The sequence below is a fragment of the Astatotilapia calliptera genome, chromosome 6 (assembly GCF_964374335.1).
Source record: "Astatotilapia calliptera chromosome 6, fAstCal68.1, whole genome shotgun sequence".
Taxonomy (NCBI): domain Eukaryota; kingdom Metazoa; phylum Chordata; class Actinopteri; order Cichliformes; family Cichlidae; genus Astatotilapia; species Astatotilapia calliptera.
In genome coordinates this window covers 27,639,352-27,667,147 of record NC_137427.1, presented here as the reverse complement: position 1 = coordinate 27,667,147, position 27,796 = coordinate 27,639,352, and the positions used below count along the sequence as shown (strand labels likewise).

At 41.3% G+C, this 27,796-nt stretch overlaps 2 protein-coding genes across 10 annotated transcripts in view; both read left to right on the top strand.

Annotated features, from left to right (window-relative positions):
* Nucleotides 1–14,783, top strand: part of LOC113024378 (LIM and calponin homology domains-containing protein 1-like) — a 31,468-nt gene extending 16,685 nt beyond the window's left edge. For 2 of the 6 annotated variants that reach the window (XM_026171401.2, XM_026171398.2), the window contains 19 exons: nucleotides 314–571; nucleotides 1,740–2,102; nucleotides 2,238–2,546; nucleotides 4,284–4,643; nucleotides 4,908–4,946; nucleotides 6,290–6,419; nucleotides 6,496–6,653; nucleotides 6,767–7,415; nucleotides 8,742–9,065; nucleotides 9,511–9,610; nucleotides 9,700–9,725; nucleotides 9,922–10,035; nucleotides 10,186–10,278; nucleotides 10,638–10,839; nucleotides 11,005–11,104; nucleotides 11,422–11,496; nucleotides 11,633–11,741; nucleotides 13,024–13,126; nucleotides 13,454–14,783. In XM_026171401.2, coding sequence (XP_026027186.2) covers nucleotides 314–571; nucleotides 1,740–2,102; nucleotides 2,238–2,546; nucleotides 4,284–4,643; nucleotides 4,908–4,946; nucleotides 6,290–6,419; nucleotides 6,496–6,653; nucleotides 6,767–7,415; nucleotides 8,742–9,065; nucleotides 9,511–9,610; nucleotides 9,700–9,725; nucleotides 9,922–10,035; nucleotides 10,186–10,278; nucleotides 10,638–10,839; nucleotides 11,005–11,104; nucleotides 11,422–11,496; nucleotides 11,633–11,741; nucleotides 13,024–13,126; nucleotides 13,454–13,479 — 3,538 coding nt within the window. In that variant the 3' untranslated portion in view covers nucleotides 13,480–14,783. The remainder of the gene's footprint in view (nucleotides 1–313; nucleotides 572–1,739; nucleotides 2,103–2,237; nucleotides 2,547–4,283; nucleotides 4,644–4,907; nucleotides 4,947–6,289; nucleotides 6,420–6,495; nucleotides 6,654–6,766; nucleotides 7,416–8,741; nucleotides 9,066–9,510; nucleotides 9,611–9,699; nucleotides 9,726–9,921; nucleotides 10,036–10,185; nucleotides 10,279–10,637; nucleotides 10,840–11,004; nucleotides 11,105–11,421; nucleotides 11,497–11,632; nucleotides 11,742–13,023; nucleotides 13,127–13,453) is intronic. The other 4 variants (XM_080303024.1, XM_026171405.2, XM_026171399.2 and 1 more) reach the window with 3 other exon arrangements.
* A 602-nt stretch (nucleotides 14,784–15,385) lies between these two features.
* tmem192 (transmembrane protein 192) lies at nucleotides 15,386–26,143 on the top strand. 4 transcript variants are annotated; one of them, XM_026171407.2, is made up of 6 exons: nucleotides 15,386–15,660; nucleotides 16,411–16,563; nucleotides 16,656–16,917; nucleotides 17,030–17,152; nucleotides 24,114–24,219; nucleotides 25,438–26,143. In XM_026171407.2, exons 1-6 carry the CDS (start codon nucleotides 15,631–15,633, stop codon nucleotides 25,550–25,552), a joined length of 789 nt encoding a protein of 262 aa, XP_026027192.2. In that variant the 5' UTR covers nucleotides 15,386–15,630; the 3' UTR covers nucleotides 25,553–26,143. The 4 variants fall into 4 exon arrangements, with proteins under 4 accessions (XP_026027192.2, XP_026027191.2, XP_026027193.2 ...); XM_026171406.2 differs by having other exon boundaries at nucleotides 15,503–15,660; nucleotides 16,408–16,563; XM_026171408.2 differs by having other exon boundaries at nucleotides 15,540–15,845; nucleotides 16,408–16,563.
* The last annotated feature ends 1,653 nt before the right edge of the window (nucleotides 26,144–27,796 follow it).

The window sequence follows — 27,796 nt, the reverse complement described above, 5'->3', positions numbered from 1 at the left end:
AGCAGTGAGCAGAAAATGTGACCACCTAGAATAGATCAAATCCTTACTGTGTGTGTGTGTGTGTGTCTGTGTCTGTGTGCGAACATGAGTGTTTGAGTAATTTGGATATAAAATCCCATGCTTTGTCCTCTTTTGTGCATCCATCCTCACTATCTGACTCAACATTTCCATGTAATCCTTCTTTTGTTTTCACAGTCTCATCCTCCGTCTGTAGTTGCTCATTATTTCTTTTCCCCCTGCTTGTGGTGTTGCTGGTGTTGTGTGTGTGTGTGTTTGTGGCTGTGGGTCTTAATTTGTGAGACTGTATGTACAGTGATACTAGCCCAGGCCCCGTGTGTCAGGCCTGCCTGGTGAAAAATTATGGAGGTCCCTTCAGCGGATCAGCAAAGGCTGGACGAGGTCAAGGCAAAGTTGTGACCTTTGGGGGCGTGACTGAGATCGAGCAGCCAATAGACACAGTCATGTCGAGTGAAGGCGAGGAGACGGAGTTACTTAGACGACTCCTTTCCAAGGCAACCATAGCCATGCCTACCATTGGCCTGGGCTCCCAGCTTTCAGAGTGGGAACGCAGGTATGGACGCGGCCAAACAGAGGCAACTTAGTGGTTTGAATTCCAAGTCGCTTGCATTAGTATGGATCGCACCAGGGAAGCTTTTGTGCTGCATCACTTGTTGCATTGCTCCTACTTGAATTTGTATAATAGGTAGTTTGAATGGTCTTTCCTGCAATGTCCTGATTTGCTTGTAGTTTTAATGGGCAAGGAAAGCCTACACATTGACACACACACACATGCATGTAGTAAATACTGCAGCAAATGGAGCTTGATAAATCTGCCGGGCAGCTCATACGTCAGCTGTAGGGGTTTTTCCTGGTTCAGAATGAGCCTTTAATAGAAGACCATGTACACAAGCACTATTACATACATATAGTAAAGTTCCTGTTGCTTATGAGCATGTGATGAATAGAAATGTGCTTAATTAAATGCAGTCACAAATACAAAAAATACAAACTGAAGGGATTTTCCTTTGGCTCTGACTACATTCTCTCTAAGAGGCTGTCAGAATTTTTTATCTGCAGGAAAAACCCTGTCGCAGATTTATCCTTAAATCTGATTTATGAAAGCCAAATGATTTAGTTATTAAGAAAAGTCATGGCCTCACTTATTTAAAGAGCAAATTTTGACCAGTTTTGTCAGGGTGTTGACTCAGCGATGTCTCATCATGTTTCTCGAACACGTTGAGATGGTCACTTCGAATCTGGAACAAACATTCGCTCACATTCAAGGACTAGAATTTGATGCTCAGTCTATTTTTGTCCCAATTAATTATATTATTATACAGATGTATAATAAAATAGAAAATGAAAATATGAAACAAAGTGTTTCATTTTTCATCATCAAGTGAACATCTGTTGATGTTGTGCACTTTTCTGGCCATTAATATCCGAGGGGGAGATTGTCACAATACGTCAGCCATGAACATACAAATGTACAAGATGATAATAATAATAATAACTAAAACACCTCTTGAATATCTTAGTTTTGTACCTTTGTCACGTTTGTGTGCTTTTTCCCCCCTAAATCTTGAATGTTGATATTTTCTTCTCTGGTCTGTGCTCTTGCTGCTGTGCTTTCCTGCATGTCGATGCCTGGGCTTTGTGGCCATATCTGGGTCATCTGCAGGTGCACGTGACCTGTTTTTTGCTGCTGTAGTTTGAGCCTTTATGCAATACTCCAACAGCCAGGTAGTTGGAGCCGACCCCAATCAAACTACCTCTCCCTCTGATGACCTCCCACCCTGGACCACCAAGGCCACTCCCACTCCCGCTGAGATCGATGCCCGCCTGGCTCAATATGAGGGGAGATCAGAGGAAGAGGAGGAGGAGGAAGAAGAAGAGGGGAGAGTCCCAGATCTTCAGAAAGACGACATGATGGCAAGGAGGATGGGAGTTTTCCATAAACAAAGCGCTTCTACAGTGACTTACAACCGCTTCCTACCTCTGCCTTCCTCCAAACGCTGCACACAGGGAGAGGTAACCACAGACGCTGCTCCGCAGAACAAGAAGAAAGTGCAGGCAGACAGGAGCAAGAAACTGGACGTCAGGTGGGCTGAGCTGTGATCTGGAGTGTGTCTAACAGGGTGCAGATGCAACTAACAAGCTCGGGTGTTGTTTGCATCATAAAAGAGGTTCTATAACTTGGTGTTTAGTTCTTTCAGTTAAAAGACTTTTTGTCACAGAGTGGAGCACCAGCAGCCCATGGAAGCACCTCAACAGCAGGTCGAGACAACAGTGATCCGATCAGCGTCTCAGGGAGAGTGGGAATACGGTGATAATGAGGATGAGTGTGGTGAAAATGTGCCTGCGCCTGACCCGGAGAAAGATGATATGATGGCTCGAAGGACGGGGTCGTTCCAAAAAGCGAGCACAGCTAAAAGAAATCAGTTCCTGCCTGTTCCTGGATCAGTGAAGTATAACATCAGTCCAGTGTCTGCTATGAAGCAGCTCCACAGCAGGCCTAAGCTGACAGAAAAGAAGGAGGGTGAAAGGTATTTAATGAAAAGAAATCGTGGCACTTGTGAACTACTGCAACTAACAAAGAGTGTTTATTGGCAAGGATTAAGGTTTAATGATGTTTACTTTACATCTTCAAGTACTAACATTAGCATGTGTCCTGGGTGAATTACAGTCTCGACTTGCCCGCATTGTTGCTGTGAGTGTTTCTGAATGCCTGCAGCGTGGAGTGTGATGTTCATTCATTCATATGAAAGGATTGGTTGACTTTGATTTGCTGCTGTGGTCGGATTCTTGCAGCTCTGTTTCCCACGTGGTTTGGCTCATTTGTGCTTTGGTTGAACTAATGTGGTTGAATGTTTTGTCGTGACATCTAACGTAGGTTTTGTTAGGCGTGACTTTTGTCGTTGTTGTGTAAAGGACTGTTGGCTATGAATCACGGCTGAATCACATAAATGGCTGCTGTTTCAGTCTGAAGAGGTTGAAACTCTTAAAGGTTGGGTCACCCTAATTATGTGAAAATGTAAACTTGAAAAAGTCTATAAATACTTAATCTGTCTTTGGCAGAGATCTGGCTTTAGGGATGAGAAACACATTTATGCAAATTATAAAAATTCTCCAAATCTATAAAACTGCCAGAAAGCTTTGCCTATTTATGTAAACTAGTACTTACCCATGCTGCAGTGCTGTGTAGTATTTTCATGCTGTTGGCAAACCAATATACTTCATCACTCTAAGAGAGTGTGATTACTTAAAGCAATTAGTCCATTTTTGGGTCCCCAGTAATGCTCAGATCCTTCTAGTCCATTGTTAGGTGGTTGCCATGCAACATGATGGCATTATAATATATCATATATCTCATAATATGTCATGTTCATGTTTTGTGAACATAAATAGAATCTTAATAAAGTGAAATGATGCAAAAGTATCATTTTACAAGATGATATAACATGTAGTAGCAAGATTTACCTGTGTGCCATGTTCAATATCCAGTTAAATTACCATCATTACAAATAATTACCTAAATCTTCTGCATCACCCTCTAAATATATTGTTCTGGTAGTCTGGTTGTTTTGGTGATAATGACATTTGTATCATTGTACAATTTCCAATAAAGAAAGATGCTATCAGGTGTTCCTTAGGGGGTCTCTACAGCAGGTAGCGCCGCATATTTGATCTGGCAGATTTTTACACCAATGACGTAATGCCTTTCTGAACACAACCCCAAAGGGATTTGTGTCTTCCAGAATGAAACCAGGGATCTTTTTCTTCTTAGGTTAATATGTAAACTAAGCCACATCATTATGGAGCCACTATAATCTGCTCAGTTCAGTTTTTCAACTGCAGAGAACTGCAACAATTCTCTATAAGCAAGCACTTGGCAACTGTATGAAGGAAGAACACCCCTTCAACAGCAAGAGACTTGGTAGCTACTACAGAGAGCATCTAGTGTAATACAGTGTGACTTTAAAATGAATCCGTGAAACAGAACTGATGAAACAGTCTAAAAACTCACACTCCACCTTCTTGGTTCAACAGCAAAGTTGAACTTAAAGTAGATCAGATGAAAAGTTGACAAGAAAAGCATTATTATGTTGTTTGGGTGACCCGACTCTTTAAGCACTGTCTAACCATCCCCGCTCAGTGATCTCATAGCAGGCTGTAACATACCCAGAGTGGATCAGCTTTCAGTCTTCAGTGATGCAGTTTTAATTTCCCCTATAAGCATATTTTCTGTTAATATTGGCCTTGTCACTGGGTTGCTGTTCCAGCAGTATTGTTGCTGTGGCAGCAGAGCCACAGGCCCTGCCCTCCAAAGCTCCAACCAGTCCCACGTTTGCAGTGCTGAGAGAAAGGCGTGAGGAAAAGGAGGAAAAGCAAGAAAGCGAAGGTGCGATGGTCCCTAATACCTCTGCCACAGTTACTGCTGAACCCCTCTTTTCTCCTTCACTCGTGCCTGCACCCAGTCCTGGTCCTGCACAAGTCTGTAGTGTAAAGTCAGGGCTGGAAAAGCAGAAAGTGGAGGAGAGAGTTGAGGAAAAAGCTGAGGTGGAGGAGAGAAAGAAGGATGTAAATGAGAAACCTCGAAAGAAACCCTTCTGGCTGGAGGACGACGAGCTTCCTCCAATGATGTGAGATAACTGTTAAGCTTTTTGTGCATGTGTTATCACTCCCCCTCCCAGATTTGATGAATGGGATTGTTGCTCTGCTTTTCTAGCAGGTTTTATTTGTTATGATTTTGTTCAGATGTGCAAAGCAAAACATTTCCCTCTGTTAGCGATTCACACGTTAAATTGCTAGCTTTGAAAAATATTGTGTGCATTTAGGGCGCCTGCAAACCCCGCTCTTACCCATACCCTCACCTGCTCTTTCCTCTCATTTACTTGCTGTTTTAGGATGAGCCGACGTGTTGCTTTTATGTCTGAGGACACCGAGTAAGTGTTTATCTGTGAATCTGGATGAGCACCTGCATGATAACAATATGGACACACTACACATGCCACAATTCATGAGTAGAATCCAAAAATATGCTTACAATAATAATGTGCTTTGATACATTTTAATTCATCAATAGCGTCAGGCTTTTGGTTTCCATTGATTGCTTTTACATATGAAACTACACATCAACATAGACTCCTTCATCGGATTGTACTACATTGCAAAGTTGAATGACTGTGTTTCTTATCTTATGTTCATAGACTGTATGTAAAAGATGGACACAGCCACTGTGCCACACTTACTGGTTAGTATGGTTAGTTAGTAAGTCTCATATGCTTGGAGATGAGCATTTTTGTCAAACACTATCTTGATGTTTCAAAACTGTACTCAATGAGGAAGAAGTGGATCTAGCTGAGAAGCTGGGTTTATACCAGCTTCTCCGTCTACCGAGGACCATAACACACTTGAAACCAGGAAGTGAGCCCATAAATTCATCAGGAAGGGTCACGAAGAAACGAAGCACAGGCGTTTTCTATTTTACCGTGTACAACTGGAAGCCTCTTTTTCCATCCACAGGAGTCGCCCCCTGCTGGTGTTAACAGGAGTGCAGGTTTTAAACCTAGAAGCCATGTCCATCTTTTATATACAGTCTGTGGTTGTGTTTGCTCAGTTTATTAGCTGGTTCGTGATTAGTTTGCAGAAGCAGTAACATGTCTTTGCTAGTGTTACTGTGTTGAGACACGGGCAACACATACACAACTAATATACAGAAAGATTGGTTTTATTATATTTTTTCTATCATGCTGTATTTGTTTTTTTTTTCATGTATAAATAATATATTCATCCTTGAACCAAAAGAACCCAGATCCAGGATAGGACGTATGGACATTATCCAGACTTTAAAAAGAAAGGTTGTTACCTTGTGAACAATGTTTTAAAAAAAAAACCCAAAAAACTCAAAACATTTATTTCTAACTTCTATCAAAGTAGCAAAGAAAGTTAAGGAGGGCATTTTGTATTCTTAGTGGACAGTTGTTGGTTGTGCATGTCTTTCTCCGTGTTTGTGTATATTTATAGAAAAAAAATTGCAGTTGCATTTATTTTCAAGACTTTTTTTCCTGTTTTTGCTGCTTTTTTTTTTATCATGGACTATGTGTTGTTTTAGACTAGTGCTTGGGTGTTATTTTAGGCTCTGTGTTATACACACGTTGATGTCACTAAATGCAAATAATAGATTAAACTTGCTGGAGGGGTTTTCCAGAGCCAAATCAGGCAAAATGATTAACTGTGGCGTTTAAGGGATTTATCTAAAGTAAAACTATAGCCTTTGTTTTTCTAGGAGTGTAAGTATGGGTGACATGCTTAACGAGGAAGAGGTGGGACACTTACCGTCGCTGAGCCAATCGCGACATGAACACATGCACGAGCAGTACAACAACTTTCTGGAGGATGAGGACCACTGGCAAGATGTGAGTGATGTGAGGAAGCATTTAGGGTGCATTGGGAAAATAAGAACCACATATTAATGATGTGAACTTGTGACAGGACCTGGCTCGCTGGAAGAATCGCCGCCGCAGCGCGTCACAGGATCTAATCAGAAAGGAGGAGGAGAGGAAGAGAATAGAAAAGAGGATGAAGGGGGAGGGACGTGACGGCAATAAGAGGAAGAGCATTAAGACTTATAAAGAGATCGTGGAGGAGAAGTAAGGATTATACAGAGACCATTTTTCTTGCTTTCCTTACAAACATACTTTATTTAGTGTCGTGACAGTATTTCTACCTTTGGACAAATGCTTTGTGTTGCTGCTCTTTTTAGGGAGCGCAGAGAAGCAGATCTGTGTGAAGCCTACAGAAGCGCAGTGACTCCAGAGGAGGCAGCCTTGGTTTTGCAGCGCTATGCTCTCCGCTTCACCATCAGTGATGCAGTACTGGACACCCTAAAACTACCCAGATCCACCTCCACACCCAAAAACGAACTAAATGAGCTGGACAAAGAGCAGAAGCCAGAATCACCTGTTAATAACGCTGAGATGTCAGAGGCTCTGCGCCAACCAGAATCACATGTAGTTACAAATCAGGAGCACATGAAACCTGAAGAGATAGAGACAGACACATCAGATCAGCAAGAAAAATTAGCCACCAGCCCTCTAACACCAAACAGTCCAACCAGTCCTCTGTCCACAGTCACAGACTCACTGAGTGTGTCACCTCAGTCTCTGGAGTTTAATGAACCCCAGACCCAACTAATGGAGTCTCCAACTGCGCAACAGGCTGCGATCACAGGAGATCCACAGCCTCAGACAAAACACACTTCACCTCAGAGTGCGCAAGGGCAGCCTCACCCCACACAGTCGGCAAACGCTCTCCCCTCCCCACCATCTGTGTCCTCCAGGCCCATCCCCCTGCTGGCAGCCAAACCCTACTGCCAGCCTGGGGCCGTCCTCCCTGGGCACAAACCTATTAAGGTAATGACTCAGATCCATCAGGATTGACTGATAGCTGGTACCTGTGTTGTTTGTAGCTTTTAATGTTTTTAAAGTTTTATTATTTTCCTCTTGCTCATCAAAACCTTTTGTAATACTCTTCATGAAAAAAATATCATGGGCGACTTTTTTATTAGTATTATTTTTTAAAGTATTCATTATGAAGATTTAAACACTAATGAAAATGTAAAACTGTATGTATTTTCCCATCCATATAGTCTAGGTAAAATATCCCTGTAGTCCTAATGTTTGTTTACATGTAAATAACTAAATTTTGCCATTAGTAATTAAAGCCTTCACATGGCTAAATGGTTAATGCTTAGATTAGACATTGCAATGCAAGTGTAAGCAAATATCCGTTTCGGGAAGAATGAAAACAAAAGTGGACCCAGCAGCAGACATGGGAAGCAAAATGTGAAAACTAAAGCTGAGCTTTTTACATTTTTTATTAAGCAAGAAAAGGTGAAATGAAAAATGTACAAGCCCCCCAAAATAATTGAAAAGTAGGGAAAGGGAACAGAGGCAGCAGGCAGTCAGACTACAGAGACAAACAGGTGAACAGAGGGAAATGACAGGAGGGAACGGGACACAGGTGTGGGCAGAAAGCAGGCAGAAACAACATGTGAAAACAGGAGGTAAACACAAGAGACACATAACAAAAAACAAGTAGATGAAAGTGTTTGCACGCATAGACATGGCTGAGGGAGTCAAAGGCAGGAGAACACTGAAGAGTCGTCAATAACAGAAGCAAGACAAGGACCAAAAGCTCGATAAACGCAAGAATCAAAAACTTCACAAGCAGCAGAACAGCATTGATAACAAAACAGAAACAAATCTCAATAATATTAAACAAGAATCCAAAACTGAGAAACAACACAAAAGCCCCATCAGTGTCAACAACTGTATGACTTTTCCTGTCATACAATAATTGGAGTCTTGTGTAAAAACAGATCATTATAAGCAGCAATTTTTTATTATTAACGAATAATGTGTCTTGATGAACACACTAGCCCTTACATATGCTTTTAACTACATTATAAGTTTTATAAACCATTTCTTAAACCCTGCAGCACCAAATGTGTCATATTCAATACATGGGTTTTTGAGCCCTAAAGCAAAGGTTGCAAAAATGATACAAATTGAAACTTGTCAGAAGGTTCAATAAGCACTCCAGTTAAAAAATTGAACTTTCTGACAGTTGGTGAACATGGTTTAGGCTTTACAGGGTTAAAGTTTGTACAGTTTTAGTAAATGCCAAATAGGTTGGCTATAGTTACTCATCGCCTTTCTCTGCTTTCCTCTCAAAAGGACGGGTTGGTACGAGTGAATGGAGAGGAGACGGAGGAGCTAACTGTTTCCACTCCACCTACCTCCCCTCAGCACTCACCACAGGAGACCAAAGATGTTTTATCCAAAGAGGCGGAGAAAGATGCTCCACCTGTGGAGGCTGTTAAAAGTGCCGAGACTGCAGAGCAGCAGCCTACGGAGACGGAGAAGTCAACGCCGTCTTCAGGCTCTGCCATCAGCTCCCTGATCGAAGGTCGAAACTGTATCATCACAACAACTATTGTGACAGAGCTTACGCAGAAGGTTGTGGAGCCGCTTCACACAGACACCCAAAACGACGGAGAGGTAATGCTACAAGTGACATATTAAAAGATGCTTCCTATTTGTCCCATTTAGCAAAAGTACCACACAAAAGCTGTCATTCTGCTACAGTCATTTCTTCCAGTGATGGATCTCCCTTGTAAAGCAAAAGTATAGTTTAAAGAAGATCACATTATTGAACAATTACATTAACGTAAAACAGCAGCTGCATAGGGTGTAAAGAGAAAATTCATCAGAGTCTTGAGCAATAGTTCTCCACGGTTTCTGAAGGTCTTTCAAAAAAATTGTATTGGTCATTATAGAAAGTTGCACAAGGCCCAGTATGAGAGAAATAAGTATTTAAAACTATGAATCATGCAAAGCCACTCAAGCAGGGTTAATTAAGTTTTCATTAATTATTTTTCCTGCCTTTTTATTACCACTGGATAGTTTATAAATATAGTTTAATATTCACCCCACATATCCACAGGTTGAGACCACTGGCTTGTTTGAGAAACCAGAGGATGAAAAAAATACTCAACCATCTTCCACACCCAGCAGCATGGAAGAATATTCTCCCACCGTCTCGGGTAAAACTGCATTTCAAACAAATCCTTCACAGCGTAGCCGTCCCGTTTCATTTCTCTAATATTCTGCTTGCGTCTGTCTCGTTCCACAGAAGGACTTGAGGAGAGCAGTGTGACCGTGAGTATCTCTGAGCAGCTCCAGCTCCTCCTTTCTGTTTCTCCTTCATTCTTTAATATGATCCTGTCCTGACCCCTCGTCTCCAGTGGTCACTGTAGTCGCTGTAGTCAGACTTGTCCTCTCACCTTTCCTCTCTTTCTGTCCTTTTGGTGGGTATACATGTGTGTGTCTGTGGTTGTTGGTCGGGTCTGGGTAGATTGAGACCCCCATGTTGAACTTGGCTAAACGTGTTAATCACTGGGTCTGGGACCCCAATGAGGAGCGTAAGCGCTTGGAAAGGTGGCAACAGGAGCAGGAGCGCCTCTTAAAGGTACTGCAGTGTAATGATGTGTATGTGCACGAATGCCTTGCAGAAAACAGACTGCACGCGATGTAATGGACACGTGTGTAAATGTTGTGTGTGTGTGTCACATGTGTTTTCTGAGCATTCAGAAATTAACATGAACGTGTTTCACTTCAGGAGCAATACCAGCGAGAGCAAGAGAAGCTGATGAAGGAATGGGAGAAAGCACAGCTCGAGGTGGAAGAGGAGGAGAGGAAGCACAATGAAGAGGTGCAAACATCTAGACCAGGGCTGCCCAATCCCAGTCCTCGAGAGCTACTATCCTGCAGCTTTTAGATGCATCCCTACTCCAACACAGCTGAATCAAATGAATGGCTTGTTATCAGGCCTTTGCCAAACACGATGGCATGCTGAAGAGGTAATCAAACCATTTGATTCAGCTGTGTTGGAGTAGGGATGCATCTAAAAGCTGCAGGACGGTAGCTCTCGAGGACTGGGATTGGGCACCCCTGATCTAGACAGACTCACTTTAAGCTAAAAAAAAAAAAAAAAAAACAAAAAACTGTGTGCTGGTTCTGCACGTCCTATTTTTCATCTTTGATTTTTTGTTTTCTCTGTGCTTCTTCCAGGAAAGACGGATTCTAGAGGAGACCGTCACACCCCTCAATCCTACCGGCCTGTTAAACCAGGTGTCAGGACAGACGGCGACAACCTCACCTGGTACAGAAAACGACAACACAAAGGGAAAAAATGTTCCTCTGCAGCACAATGGCCAAAAAATCTCTACAGGGAATGAAGATCAGCATGCATCAAAGCTGCATTTCTTCCAGGGTGAGCATGAAGTACTTACATTTCTGGACCGACAAAGCGAGGGGAAAAAACAAACATCTGAAGAAGTTGGATCAAAGAAGCTTTAGCCTCCAAAGGACAACGTTTATAATGAGAACAGTAAAGCATTCTTTAGAGTTTATCATACTATGTTATTCATTTTTATAGATTCTGGGGCTGATGTTGAACCTTCAAAGAAACAGGAATTGTGGAAAACAGCCTCTCTGGACCGCAATACTCAGCTGAACCAGGGACAGGTTGTTAAAAGGTACACCAGGTGGCTGTATATGCCTGTATCTACACCCTTGTGTTATTTTATACAGTTGTTTTACTTATTGGATTGAATTCTGGCAGCAGCAGTTCGCACTTTCGCTCTCTCTGGAGAGCCCTGTGATAAAATAGCAACCTCTCCTGTCTGGTGTTAATATTCAATTGTCAGAAGATTTAAGTTGTTTCTTTTGTTTGTTTATTTGTTTGTTTTTGTTTGTTTGTTTTTGTTTGTTTGTTTTTTGGGGGGGGGGGTACTAGCATGGCACATATCTTTCAGCTGTGTATGTGAATATTTTTCTTTTTTTGTAACCTCAGATCTGGATCTCATGATGGTGTTACAAGTGAACAACAGTCCTCCTCTCCAAAGCCTCAGCCTCCCTCACCCAGCAGGTGATGATGCTAGCACACATATGCACCAATGAATACCTGAAATATTACCACAGATCAGCAGATTGAAGATCCATTAATGTGGGGAAAGCAGAGTTTGTATCTGACTAACTGTTCCCCTGCTCTCTTTTTTGTGTAGGTGTGTTAGTGGAAAGAGACTGTGCACTGGTTGTTCTCAGCCTCTGGGAAAAGGCGCTGCTATGATCATAGATACGCTGGGACTGTTTTTCCACATGCACTGTTTCAAGGTTAGCACGCTCATGCAGATTAATTAGATGATTTTATTTTTCCTCCATATCGAAGCAGATACGCAGAGATCACCTGAGCACATCTACACCCACCAGCCACTTTATTAGGTACACCTGTTCACCTGCTTCTAAAAACGAATACCTATTCAACCAGTCCCATGGCAGCCGCTCAGTGTAGACATGGTCAAGATGGCCTGCTTATGTTCAAAGTGAGCATCAGAATGTGGAAGAATGTAGTTTGCGTGGCTTTGAAGGTGGCCTGGTAGCCAACACTAACTCAAATAACCACTTGTTACAACCAAGTATGAAAAAGAGCATGTCTGAAGGCACAACATGTCTGATTGGAAGCAAAAGACCACTCCAGAGCCACTCCTGTCAGCTAAGAAACCTTAGACACAATTTGCTCTTTTAGTCATAATTGGACATTTGAAAACTGGAAAAACATTTCCTGGTTTTATGAGTCTCGATATCTGCTGCAACATTAAGACATGAAAGCATGAATCTATCCTGCTGGGTTGTGTAGTGATGCGGGGGATATTTTCTTGGCACACTTTGAGCCCCTTAGTGCCAACTGAGTATCATTTCAACATCACAAACTATCTAAATATTGTTGCTCAGTATTGTTGCTGACTATGTCCATCTCTTTATGACCACAGTGTACCAGTCTTTAATGACTAGAGTAGCACACCATATCCCAAAGCTGAGATAACCTCAAACTGAGCATCATCTCATCTTCACTGCCTACCTGACAATTTTTGCTGACCATCTCCATTCTTTTATGGCCACAGTGTACCCATCTTCTGTTGGCTACTTCCAGCAGGATCACACACCGAATCACAAAGCTCAAATACTCTCAAACTGGTCATTTAACACGACAGTGAGTTCACTGTACTCAAGTGGCCTCCACAGCCACCAGATCTCAATACAACAGAGCACCTTGCCAAAGTGGTGTGACAATTTCAATGAGAGAAACATTTGCAAAATTTGTACAGCTGAAAAATCTGCAGCAACTGTGTGATACTCTGATGAATGTTTCCAGCACCTTGTTGAATCTATGACAACTGATGGCTTAAGAAGCATTTCTGAAAGGAAAAATAAGGGGTGGGCAAGGGGGTCCGATCTGTTAGGTATACATAATAAAGTGGGTGAGTTTATATCACAATTATGTCCAAGGAAGAGAACACATAAAAAATTGATGCACAACAGGAGTAAAAATGAGAGTTTTCAACATGAAGACAGTCCTGTGTGTACATAATGTTAATTGCCGTATTTCCAAACGCAGTGTGGACTGTGTGGTGTACAGCTTGGTGACGCCACTGCAGGGACTGACGTACGGATTCGTAAGGGAATGCTGAGCTGCCACGAGTGCTACATTGCATCTCGGGGTGAGAAGACACGCACACCCACACAAACCAGCACAGAGGGACTGCATCCTGTCCTGCACACAGATGGCATACAAAACACATACCTAGCCTGTGTGATGTCACCCGTTGGTTTGTGGGCTCCATTTTGACTTCAGCTTTTTGACTGCTAACATCTTTTTTTTGTTTATCGGATTTTTGTAATGTCTGTGGTGTCTGAGTAACTTCTATAGTATGAGTATATACAGACATCGTTTCTGTCTTTATCTCACATACCAAACATTTTAGATAGTACAAACCATTTCAGTGTAAACTTATTATATGACTGTTAATGTCTGTTTCTGTTTGCAGGCCGAGGTCAGCCCACCACACTATGATGACCACTGTTTTGGAGCTGGACCCTCTGTGATTGGGTGGAGAACTCTTCTAAAACCCTGAATCACACTGAAACAGTCTTGACGCTACAAGTCATCATCTTTTTTCCTCCTTGAATGCACAACAGTTCACGTGGATGTTCACAACGAGGAGTCTGAATCCACGTGGGTCAAAAGTCTCAACTACATGGACTTGCAGGACTATCGCTATACTTCTTAACCGTACACGTGTATACACTTGTTTTTAGTATGTGTAGCATGGATGTAATCAAAAAACCAGTTTGTTTAGGCGTTTGCACATCCATACAAGACATTCAATAGGGATCTTACTCCAAGAGCTGAACACTACTGTCTGTAACACATCGGCCTCCCAAATCTTGACTCATTAACTCCTGCTTCTGCATTGATCATGTGACTCCACTCTCTTGAGTGTGATGCAAAAGGGGTTCAGGTTGGATAACCTGAAGTAGCTTGACCATTATAATGCCTTACTCATACCTTCTCCTTTATTTTTGGGTTTTGTGTTTACAGTTTTGCATGGATAAAAGTAACATATATATATATAAGTTTTTGTGAGTATTGCTCAGATGGATAGTGAGTTGTTATTTTCTTACCTATCCTTGTGTTTGTCGTACATCATTCTGATGATTTTGTTTTTGATTTTCTTCTATAAGTCATTTTACAGGAATGAGAATGCATGTTGTTAAGTAATAATGCTTGTTCTTTGAATTTTAAATAATTTCCCTTTAGGATGTTTTAGCCATTGTTTCTTCTCACAGACTGCACCTGAATCAGTGCCTTATGTAATGAATGCGAAGGCGAGTGGAGTGTGCAGGAGTATTTCACACTCATACAGACCTAAAGGTCTTGGCACATTGTGTGTGTGTGTGTGTGTGTGTGTGTGTGTGTGTGTGTGTGTGTGTGTGTGTGTGTGTGTGTGTGTGTGATTTGACTTAATGCACAGTTCCATACCAGCAAAAAATAAATGTTAAATGGATCAGCCTCTCCTAATCACCTGCTGTCCTCTTCCATCGCCTCCAGTGAACTAAACCAATGACATAATGTTACTTGCTGCTTCCCTGTTTTAATATCTTCTTAAGGTAATCCACAGTGTCCTAAAATCTCTCCTCATTTGCCTCTGTATCACAAGCGTTGCCTCCCCAGAGAATAATCTGAACTGTCCTATCCTCTCTTGTCTCGCCTCAATCTGGAAACCTGACAGCTTCTTCATCTCTCAGAGGAATAGAGCACAGTTCATTGTCTTTTATAGTAACTGTATGTTTATCAATAAAATGTTTTAAATGGGATGCTATCTGTTTCTTTATTTGGATTTACTTTCATGCTGACATCAACATAAACGATTTTGATTATGAGCTGTAATGTTATAGCCATGCCAAGTACACTTACTACGAGCTTCGACGCTGTTAAACGACGGTATGTGCTCCCTTCGAAACTCTGCGATCTCAGCGTTCTTTTAGCAAATAACAGTTTTGTTTTTCGATATCGCGGGAAAACTACTTTACCCAGAAGCCTAAATTCCAGCGAGGTCTCTGATTGGTGCTGTTCGCTGTTACCATGGAAATGTTCAAATGTTTCAGGAAGGTCGTATTATATTTTATTACACACACAGAAACAAACAAAAATAACAAAATATATATAAAATGTTCTGAGACAGCACTACGTAAGCTCTTGGCATTGTAATCCGGGTTTTGTAGTACATTATGAGTAGTGTAGTGTGAAGGATGAGTCATTTCTTCACCCTTAAAACCTTCGCCTTTTTTTCATTTCCCACTTTAGAAATTCAGATCACAAGTTTTTTGTTCATAGTTCACCTCGTAGATGGATGAGTTTGTTTGAGGCTTAAAACTCTTTTCAATGAGCCTTTAAAAAACTAACTGGTTTTTACACCAGTAAACTTTTTTTCATATCCGGTCCGGTTTTGGCTTTACCGCAATCTGAAGTCGTTTTGATGTAATTATTTTTCGGTTTTAAAATTAAAAAAAAAAACGGAACTATTGAGCAAGTAGCCAGAAAACGGCGCCAAAAAAGGAAGGACCGGAAGTTTACTAATATTCACCTGACCTATCTGGCAAATAAATTGTAAGCCAATGTAGTTTGTTGTTGTTATTTTAAAAACGCTGAACGTCCGGACAGATGGACCCAAAGGGACCCTCGCTTTATGCAGTACGTACCTTTCAATCCACATTAAATTGATTGCCACGTCAACAGCGCGCTTGTTTCCTTATATTGATGTTTAACTGCACGCGGAAGTTAGCTTGTGGGCTAGCTGGCTAGTTGAAGCTGTCGGCTAAAAACAACACGATGAGACGTGAATTAGCTGCGACTCTGCTTCTCTTGTTCCGCAGCAGGTTTGTTTTGGAAATAATTAACTAGTAAATGTTTGCTCTATATATCTCTACCGAGTTCTTTAACTCATGAATATGTGCTCATTTCCCTTATTTTCAGTGCCGATATTGAACCGAGATTAAGAACTGAAACCCTATATTAGCTTCTTTTTTTCTTTTAGTAGCCAGCACAAGTGGTGTGGAGTAAGCACACCATAAGTTGTCTTTACGCTTCTAAGTGCCTAAACCTTGACTGACTAGCCTTAAATACTCGTTAGTTTTGCATACATTTTCGAAGTGCACACAAACCTTAAAGCCAGACCTGCTTGGTCTGCTCTCAAATTAATTGCAGACCTGCTTCTGGGTAAGTTTGGGAAGTCATTGTTTTCAGTCACCACTTATTACTTCTATCAGACCCAAAAGCCCATAGTGAATTTGAGATAAAAACCGTTTAAATTTGCTGCTTCTTCCTGTAAACAGCTGCTAAATCAACTCAAACTCAAGGATCTGATCGTACTTAATGAATTTAAGGTACTTTTAAGCGACCTGGCGGCAGTTGCATAAAGCATGTATGTGTTTGTTTTAGCAGGCAGGCTCCTCCGCAGATATGACACGAAGCATAGAGGAAGAGCCTTTGGTGGATGGGCCCCTGATCTCTGCGGATGCCCTCCACTCTGCCATCAGGAGAGAGTTTCAGACTGTGCCAACACACTGCCATGCCATCCTGCTGACTCTGCTGAATGTATGATATGCACACATTTGCACATACGCAGTGTTCACCAAGTCATTAAATACCAGTAAGTCTCAAATCCTCTACTCTCCTGTTCTTTTCAGGTGGTTTATGTTGTGTTGTCTGCCTGCGTGGCAGTGCTGTGTGTATTAAAATTCGGCCAAGAGGAAGTGTGTAAGAGTATTTTGGGGAGAGTCCAAGGCGACAGCGTCATCGTGTTCGCAAAGTCGTGTTTATGGATTCTGGTGCTGGTGTTCACAGGCTGCGTGCATCACCACCACAGTCGTGCTCGGAGCAGAGGATACCTGCGGTTTTACAGACAAATGCAGAGGCTGAAACAGGTGCCGTTCATCATACACTCTGCAGGTACAACTTTTCATGAGGATACAGTGAATGAATCTGTAATGGGCAGTGTTATCCACAAGGTGGCAGTAATCCTAAAACAAAAGTAAGTGTTTATATTTCTGTGTGTGTACAGGAAACGCTCTGCTTATGACTCTTCTGGCTGCGAGATTACCACAGACTGTACACGTCTACGTGCTGCTCAGTATTCTGGGATTTGAGGTCTTGTTGACATTGCCATACCTGCTGTATTACATAGGTAAAGTGATCTTATTTTAATGTTGAGTAAAAGAATCTCAATCGGGGATTTAAGATTGACCCTTTTGTAGGACTGAAGACAAATTTAAGGTTTCTAAAATAATGTATATAGACCTTTAACATCAAATACTCAGGCTTACATTCTGAAACACCAAGACAATTATTTTTTGAAAGATGAAACTCGAGCTCCTTGTTGCTAACCAATTAGTCTGCACATGTACTTGTTTTTTCCTACCTTCCCTGTCACATCTAAATAGTTTAACCTTGAAGTTGTAGAGTAATAAACCATTTTAAAAATCAAATATACATTTGAAAAAGGGTAGGTATAGACAAAATATACAGTTTTAAAATTCTTTATGAAGAAGAAACTGAAATATAAGTTCCTTTACGTACAGATCAGATAAACTCGTTGTGGTCAAACTTAAGTCTGGGTGTGGTTTGGGACGTGTGTGAATAAAGACAGAATGCAATCTTTTTCAACTTCATACACCAATATTTTATTCACAATAGAACACTGAAGATGAATGAAATGTTTAAAATGAGATGTTTTAATATTCTTAAAAAATCTCAGCTCACTTTGAATTTCTTCAGCGGCAACACGTCTCAAAAAAGTTGGGACCGGGAGAGCAAAAGGTTGGAAAAGTAAGTGGTGCTAAAATGAAACAGCTGCAAAAACATTTTCAACTAATCAGGTTAACTGGCAACAGGTTAGTGACTTTAGTATAAAAATGAGCATACTGGAAAAGCAGAGTTTCACTGATCTGCACAAAAACAGCATCTATAAATTGTGGAAAATTTTAAAAAATAATGTTCCCTGAATGGCTATATCTCATTTGGAGTACATTAAGAATCTGGGGAAATCTCTCTGTAGAAAGGAACAAGACTTAAAGTCACTACTGGATGCCTGTGAGCTTCAGGCCCTCAGCCAGCACTGCATTAAAAACGGATATACAATACCAGTGAATTCTGTTATTACATTCATCATCGTCATTATTATTATTATTACACAGCATCCCGTATTGTATATTAGCTGCAAAAAGGCAGCACATGGAAAAATAAACAGGAAGTCCATGCTTAGCTTAATCATTCTTCTTTTTTCTTTTTTTTCCTTTTTTTTTTTTTTTTTAACCGTTAAAGACATTTTCTTCTCTTTCCTAAAAAGTCGCCTGGCAATGAACGAAAGCTGTTTTCACTCATGCACTACAGCCCCTAAACCTTTTTTATTTTTTTTAAAGACATTTTTTTGCCCTAATCAGTCGGGGCAGACATTAAACAGTCTTTAACCTGCCTGCTTTCTAGTAAAGTCTGTGTAATGTTTGACTGAATCCTTGTGGGAATAGAGCAAGTAATTGTCCAGAGAGTCTATCGCGAGCGAGCAAGTGGGTGTCCTGTGTCTGCCACATGTAAGATAATGCACAGACCAGGTTTTTCCAGATATTTTCCAGAGTTTCATTGTGAAAACAACTCTTGACTAAATACCGAATATCAGTTTATTTTGTTTTGGTTTTTTTGATGTTTTTTCTCAGATTAAAAAAAAAACAGCTGATATAAGACCTCCAGAGACGTTTGGGACTTTATCTCTACCACATTCACTGGCTTCCATACAGCTTGTAGAGTTTAATGTAATAACACTTTTTTACTGTTGGTTCTCAATCACTAGTTCATAATAAGAGTGTGTTTTTTGTGCTGCAGCATTACTTATTAGATAGCAGCTCTAACATCAGCTGTTTTTTATATTGAGAGGCACACCCTGTAGATTACATTACACACACACTACCCCCACACTGTGTCTTAGTGCGTTTGCATTACAATACCTGCCCTGCCCTTTTCAGACTCGACAGCATGACAATCAACCATTCAACTCTCTGTCCACCCTCCTCCTCTCTGCTGATCTGCTGATTCTTTGCTTCAGATTCAGCACGGTGTTTGCAGACTTTGAACACTGTCTGTGTGTCCACTGTGTGCGTTTCCTTTGCCTTAACCCTCAAGAACAAACTGGTTAAATTTAGCTATTGTTATTTAACCCTGTGATACACATTTCAGATTAAGTAGCTTTGGTAGCTTGTTGGCTCGAAGCAGCGGCTATTAACGGAAAGGTCCCTCACTGTGACGCTGCTTTTTGTAGTATAAAACTAATTGTTCATTAGGATGGTGAAACCAAACTAATCTACAAAATTTTTTATCATCTGGTTTTTTTGTTTGTTTGTTTGTTTTTTTTAATGTCAGGTTAGCTAAAAGTTTGCTTTTTATGTAGAAACAGCCTTTAGAATCAGACTTGCAAACAGTGTGATGCATTTTTAAAAAGGCAAAAAATAAAAAGCACAGAACCATAATCTAGCCATGAAATGCATTAAATGCATGCTTTCCACACATGCAGTGAAATAAGCAGGTGATGCCGTGCATGCCTAAAACCAAATCAGTTTTCATACAGGAGGACCGGGTATAGTAGAAGACACTGCTGTGTTCAGATGGTTTTACAGGACAGAGACTCAGATTTACTTCATTTAATTGTACATAAGTATTTTATAAGATGAAGCTATACACCGCGTACGTGCACAGCTGTAAATTAAGTCAACGCCTTATTTTAATATAAATCTCCAGAAATTCTTGAAATTCTTCCCAGTTTTCCATTTGAGGCACATCAAACTAAACTGTGTGGTAGCAGGAAGTCAAACTTTAGTTCAGGGGAAAGGAATCAAAAGCAGACGCACCCAAAGCAATTCTTAATTTTTTGATTTTATGAAGTAGTTCACTGATTTAAAATCTTCTTATGTGGTTCACTCATTCATGACGTGTCTGAGAAGAATAGAAGTTTTAAAGAAGGAAAGAAATTTTTTGTTTGTTTTGTTTTTAGTAAATAAGGCACTAAAAAGGTATCTGGTTTCATTTGGCAAGTTATCGGGGTTATACAGATTTGTTTTTCTGCCTTTGTTGAAGAACGGGGAGGAACCACAGGAAATGAATGAGAGAGATGTGACTAAAGCCCCCCCAGGTGCTAGTGATCTGGAGACGTTGTGGCTCATGGTTGGCATCTTAACCCCTAACAAACGCAACCGCTACATCCATCCACCCGTTTCTTTTAACTGCTTATCCAGATTAGAGGAACTGAGGCTTATCCAAAGTGTCAGAGGGTGAAGATCGCAGCAACATATGACAAAGATCTGTTTTTTTAATCAATTGTGTGAATTGCAATTTGTTGTCTTCAAAAATACCACGATGCGATATTGTCGTAATCGGCAGTTAACAGTATTTTGCCGTGTGTGTGTGTGTGTGTGTGTGTGTGTGTGTGTGTGTGTGTGTGTGTGTGTGTGTGTGTGTGTGTGTGTGTGTGTGAGAAGTCCTGCCTCCCTCTGAGTGAAAACTCCTGTTAAAGATGCTAAATCAGAGGATGCTGATATTGAAGAATCATGTGATGAAAGGAAATCCATATTAAAGTTGTGTTTGGCAGCTGAGGGGCACAGATGTGAGATGAAGATACCGAAGAGCCACAGAGAAAAGATTAGAGGCATTAGGATTTAACCTAGCCAAAGGGTAGCCCTCACCCCCTTCACCCTCTTCACCCATGGGAGACCCATGCACATTGTCCCTGTGTTTACAGTGCTGGTTTTTCAGTGTGTTTGTGTGTGGTGGGGGGTGTCCCTGGTCACCGGTTGCATTCCTGCTCAGATCAGTGCAGTCAGGCATAGCACAATCAGAACGATGCCTCACAGCACGAACCGAGCACAAACAGGCACCCTGACAGATCGGAGAGAGTCAAGGTGGCACCAGTGAGGTCGTGAAAAAGAAAATGAAAAAAGCAAACTCTTTTTCTTCTTTTTCTCAGAGAGAGATGTAATGCCTGCAGCCATAAAGTCCTCGTTCAACTTGTCTTTGAAGTGCGTGCCTGATTGTGATTGCGTGTGTGGGTATGTGTCTGTGCTCGTGTGTGTGTGTGTGTGTGTGTGTGTGTCTTTGAAGGTTTTCTGTATGTTTCGACCTCTCTCATTTTAACATGAATACCCTCTCCTCTATAGACCTCCTTGCACATCAAAGCCATGCCCCGGCCTTCAAAGGCCTACCTTACATCTCTCTCTTCTGGCTGACCAAGAACTTAGTGTAAGCACTGCAGGGCACAACAGAGACACACACACATTGATGCTGATAGCTGCAGTATAACCCGATCACACACCAACCCCATATACTGCATGATGGGGAGAAGTAAAACAAGACTGAATCACTTTTAAAAGATTCAAACCACATTTTTGATCAGGAAGTCCTCCATTATTTTATCATTATTACTATTATTATTATTTTAGAATATATTTGTTTGATGCCTGTCAGTGCAGACTACAAGTGAATATTTAATCTCTCACACCATTTTATGAATGATAAATAATCATCGATGTTTAATGCTTGGAATATTTTTCCCTGCAGGTAAATGATAAATGTTAATGTGCCTTTTTAATGCGCCTCATTCAACACACCTCGCTATATATAGTAAATGTGGGTCGGTTTGCATGAAAAATTACCCTGTGCTCATTGTTTGCAATACTGTGGCTTACTTTATCTATTTACTGATAGAAAAGACTCTTAGACAACATTACTCGTAAGGGAAAACATGCTCTCGGCTGACCTACTTGCAAAAGATCTATAGTTATTGGAAACTGAGCACTGGCGTTCTTCTTTCTACCCACTGATTGCTACACCGGAAGCCTGGGAGTTTTAGGATTCAGAGCAGTATCTTAGCTGTTCCCAGGACTGCACTGCTCATCATCTCAGATGTTGAACCTGTTGTGTGTTCTCCTAGCCTAATATACCAAATTCCTCCACTCTGTCCACCATCTGTTCCACTGGTTCCTTCAGGCCCTGCTACTTCTCCGTCTTCTCGTGCTCCTTCTTTCTGATGTTATTGTCAGCTGGGATTACCACATCTGTCACAGCTGGCCTCCTCTGCTTCTCGTCAGCCACCGCTGTGTCTGGCCGGTTAGTCAGCAGCTGCTCGTGTGTCTGGAACTTGAAGTTCCACAGGGTCTCGGCTCTGCTGTTCTTAACCACTTTTTGCTACTCTGTGCCCGACTTTGATGTTTTTTCATAGCATATACTACACCTAGAAGACTTCACCGCTGCTTCTCTCTGTTATCTATATGCTTTCTGTTCAAAAGTGTGTTCTTGCTGGTTCCTCTCTGTTATGTGGCTAGGTCATGGTGCTGCATTGATGCTCTTTGGCTAAGAGAAGGAGGATTGTGGGAACTTTACCAAAGCTGTTATGCAGATGTACTTGCATGTGGTCCTTCAAAAACATTAAGAATCTCAAAGCTTTGTTGAAAAGCATCAAGTATGGCTTCAGTCAGTAGTTTTCATTGTTTTGCTTTGCTTCACTAGAAAGACTCTTGTGGTAACGCTTGTCTTTTCGTGGTAGAAGTTGTAACACCACAAACTTTAACAACAGTAGCCCACATAACTGGTTGTGGGACATATTTTTGACACTGCCCCCTGCTGATGGTGCATAGCTACAACAATGTAGACGTGGGGTCTGCAAAGCCGCGCCGCACCGACACTTCCGGCGCACTACCATGCTGGGCGCATTCGCTCTTAGCACTTCTGCAGCTTTGCTGTTGTCACCTGGAAATGGGCCTTCCTGGATGGGTCATTGAGGCTTCTCAGATGCGAGCAGACCAGGCCTGAGCTCTGTCTGTCCAGCCGTGAGAGTCTGTAACAAGAACATGTGAAATGTATCACTTCCTTTACACTGCCCAATCCATCCATCCTGTTGTGTCTGTCTGTTGAAGTCAGAATTTTACTGAAGCAGATGCCTGCAGCGCTGACAGTGTGTCTGCTAAAACTAAATGTAAATACATCATTTTATGATGTTAATAAGATTTTTCCTGCCGCATGCAGTGCATGCTTTCCTTAGATTTATTTGCGTTGTTAAATGTTCTAATTAATGTAAGTTAAAACGGCTAAATGTTCAAATATATTTAAAGTAAAATGAAATCTGCAAAGTTTTCAGGGACATTTGTCCATACATCTGCTTTTTAAAAAAAAAAAAAATTTTTGAAAGGCATTTTTCGTGTATGAAACTTTTCTTTTAATTTTTTTTTTTTAAAATTTAATATATGAAAGCGTTTTTGTGAGCTGGGAAAATGGTTGATTTTTTTTTTTTCTCTCTCCTGGTATTGTAAATATTTCAGAGCAGTTTGTGATTTTTCTGCATCAAACAAAGGCTCATCGTGACATTTTGCCTTTATACCTTTTGCTTTTCTCTCCTCCACCTCATTTCTGAGGAATGTAGGAATCTCTCCCACAAATACTTACTTATTATTGCTTTATTTACTTGTGAGCACACACACACAGATTTAGGGCCTCATTATGCAGGAATGTGTAGCATTTCTTTGGATTGTGTGTGAGTGTTGATGTTGAGATGCTGCACTGTAGCAAAGTAAAGATAGTGCTCTTTAGAACCTCCCTGACAATTTCTTCTGGCTAATGACGCTCAAGTCTTATCAATACTCGGCCAGCTCCTCCCTTTGGCCTTCATCGCAGCCTCACCCATACAGGCTTACAGACGTACTCAAACCGTAGCCTTGTGACCCTAAAAACTCCTCCAGCACATATTTTGTTTGCAGCTTCTCTTACTGTAAACTATTGGACCCACCATACACACACCTTGCTGCTAGCACCACCCCTTAGTAAAGGTGCATGTTTAGGGTGTGAGAATTAGAGGTTTAAGTGCAGGATATGGCAGCCCATAAGAACTAACTGCAGGATATAACAGCCTCTATGTGTTTAGGAGAGTCAGAGGGATGAAAAACAATTTAAATTTTTTTTTAAAAGTGTCATGTTTCTCACCTAGGTGATTATCGTGGGTAGAAACCTGTCACTGCTCAATAATGTCTGTGTGCCTTTACAAGCAGTCGGCAGCATTAAAACTCGGGTTTGATGATTTTATTGCGAGGCTAAGAGCTTTTTGTTTGCTTTTCCAGTTAAAGTGATGCGGTTCAACAGAGAGCGCGCTGCACCAGATGTGAGCCAGGAAGAGCTTTCACACACCTACAGCGTCACCAACGCACCGACTGAGACGGGATTCAGGTACAGCAGTTTCACTCAGGCACCCACAGAAGTGTCGCTGTGCTCAGATTTAAGTTTCCTCTGTGGAGACACATGAATTGAATGAATGTGATTTTAAGCCATAGCAGCATGAGTTTCCATTTTAAAAGGGATCAGTTTAAGAGCATCTCCCGTGATCGGTTTACAATTTACCTCACATTCAGATGGTAAAGATTACAAAATAACTTTGGTAAAAAGTACAATTTTATGATGTTAGTGCTTGGAGATGCAGTCATGTGGGCCTGATGAGGCACAACATGAGACTTGGTGCATGTTTTACAGGCTTCCTTTGTGATCTTTTTGTTTGTTTGTTTTGTTTCATAGTGAATTAAATGTTTCAGTGAGTGAGGTGCTCTAATATGTGCAGACTTTAATTTCTTACTGAAACAAGCAAGCCCTGGCTGGTAGCATAATTGCTTCCAAACCTGTGTATATACAATCAGATACCAAAACATGTGAGACAGGGTCATGTGTAGCATCCAGTCTTCTTTTAACAAGTCTGTAAACATCTGGGCACTGAGGAGAGGAGCTGCTGGAGAGGAATGTTGTCTCATTCTCGTCTAATACAGGATCCTAGCTGCTCAGTCTTGGGTCTTATTTTCCATTTAATGACTGGCCAATTTTAATTTTTTTATATTATGTTTTTTTTTATTCGGGTAAGATCTGACCTGTAGGCCAGTTAAGCACCTGGACTCTTCTGCTACAAAGACATGCTGTAGCAGTAGATGCAGTGTGTGGCTTAGCATTGTCTTGCTCAAATATGGAACGTCTTTCACGAGTAAGACGTCACCTGGATGGGAGCACGTGTCACCCCAAAAGCTGCGTGTATACCTTTCAGCATTGATGATGGCTTTCCAAATGTACATTGACACTAATGTACACAAAAGATGCTTACTTTTGAACTGAGCGCCGAAGCAAGCTGGATGCTCCCTCTGCTCTTTGGTGTTGTCTGCAGAAAGACTTTCAAATTTCAATTCGTCTGACTACAGAACAGCTTTCCACTTTCCCTCAGTCCATTTTAAATGAGCTTCGGCTCGGAGATGATGGCGGCATTTTTGGACCCTCACACTCTTTTTGAAGATTTTGTAGACATTTTTTTTATTTTTTTTATTGCTGCATAGTTTGAGAAATACTTGAGATAACCCTCAAGGCTGGTATTCTTGTATGAGGATCTTTTACAAACTCTTATTTTTGTTACAGAGGAAGCTCTAATCTGGAGGAGGTGGTGGAGAAACAGGCCGATCTGATCGAGTACCTGAAACAGCACAACACCATACTGAGCAAGAGGCTGCTCAACCTCACTGCACAGCACTAACCACAGTTTGGCCTCTTCCTCGATGCCAGACGAGGACACCCTCCAACACTCTGGGGAAAAAGAGCCTGATCATTTAACTCTACAAGGAATTTTAAAAAAGCAATTGGAGGCTTTAAAAGAAGGGGAAGCTGTGGGCAAATGCACCTGTACACACAGACTGAGTGAGAGGGCTCCTCTGTGGGGCATCTTCACCTGAAATGGACAGATAAAGGAGGAGGAGGTGAACTGAAAGCGGGAGGGCAGTTAAAGAGGCAGAGGGGAGAAGTCGTGGGTCACAGATCAGAGGTGGGCGGGGGGGTTATCACTGTGCCACGACCCCCGGTGACCCACGTGTGCTGCCGCTTTTTGTTGCTGTGAAAGAAACAGAGCGGTGAAATTGTTCTAAAGATCATCTTCACCGAGCAGGGAGAGGTTGTCACTTATCAGCATCAAACTAAACGAGAGCGGTTAAACCATGCTGTAAAACGTGTAAGTGCTTTTTATGTATCTAAAAATGTGTGTGCCGGTGGTTTATTTGGGGAGTGTGTTTCTTTGTTCAGTCACTGGAATAGTTTGTGATCAGATTTCAATAAATCTTTAATATTCTTGTGATTTTTAAAGCCTTTTCACTGCGAGAGTTGAGACTGTATCCAAGTATGTGGCAACTGCTTTGTTTTTGTCGGCGAGTGTTTATCTTGTGTGATGTGGTGCAAGAGCACGAAACAATAGAAACACAGCAGTGTCAACATCAGCTGGAGTAAATGCCTTCTCCCTCTTCGCTTAAAACTCCCAACAGTCACGGGACTCTACACTAATGAAATGTGGAGATTGTCATTTGAAGCCTTGGTGTTTGTTCCGCATTGTGTCTCCTTTATGCTCCGGTATCCGTAACTCCACAGGGAGCGCAATATTTACAAGGGCTTTCCCGTGTGGCTCCAGATGAGAGTGCAGATTTAATAGGAGGCCTTCAGGTAGCAGGATCCCCCGTTTGATACGGGGCATTTAACATTCATATATATATATATATATATATATATATATATATATATATATATATATATTTTTTTTTTTTTTTTTTTTTAAACCTGTTCTGTCAAGAGTTAAGTGTAATCTGGATGTAGTGCATTGCATCTTTAACACAAACACAAAACAGTTTTCTTTTTTGTTTTGTTTTTATTAAAAAGTAATTCAATAAACATCTGAACATACAATATAAACAATTTGTAGCTATACTAGGGGTATTTACAGCTCTTTGGTCCGCAGCTTTTTAAATCGATTATTGAATATACTTGATGATATTGATTAAAAGCTCTCATGCTATTTTCCCCGTTTTATCATTTGGAAGGAGCTCAAAACTGGCCGAGCCCAGCTCTGTGGTCGCCCAGCTGTTGTAGCTTTTCATGGTTTAATGAATATTCAGATTCTTGCTGCAGAAGCAGATACATGTACATTAAAGTCTGTGGGTGGCATCTTTGTGGAGTCCCATATCTCCCCTTCTTTCATGGGCTCCAGCCGTGATGTTTCTGCCACAAACTGCGGTCCATATTCACATTTCTCTCCTCGAGTCTTCCCCATTGCAGTTCTCCTGACCTGTAATGGATAAAAACAGCATTTAGACATAAAGTCACCTTGAGTCCCCTCTTTCACCTCCTCCCAGTTCAGTTTGTGAGATTTATGTCCTCTGTTCTTCGTAAACACTAATCACACACACGCTTTTCCTGACTGCCAACCTGCCGGCCACGTAGCCTGTTTTTGTTAGGCTCGGCTCATAACCTCCTGCTATATATGAACACATGCATGAGTGAATGTCTCTTACCTCAAGGGAAGGGTACTCTGGAGTGCAGAGGCAGGCAGCGTCTGTGTGGGCAGTGGTGTCTGTGGTATTTTTTCCTCAGGTTCAAGAAATCTGGAGTAAAAGAGATGGTTTGATTGTAGATGTAAACAGATATTTAATTAAATTAGACTGCTATCAGGCAAAAAGCTGCCCATTCATGCGGTCTGCAGGTGGATGCCTGGCATATATAATTTTGAACCTTCTGCAACTCTATAACCTCTCCTGACCACTTTAAGAGTTTCTTTTTTTTTTTTATATTGCAACCCATTTACAAACAGCTGGGACACACTCACCTAACACGTGATTATTTTTATACGTCCCTAATAAATCCAGACTGCCAGCCAAGCCCAGGAAGAGATAAACCGCCAGATGACTTTATGACTCCCCTCCCACCCTCTCTGCCTGTACCTCTGAAAGAAGCTGCCCCCCAC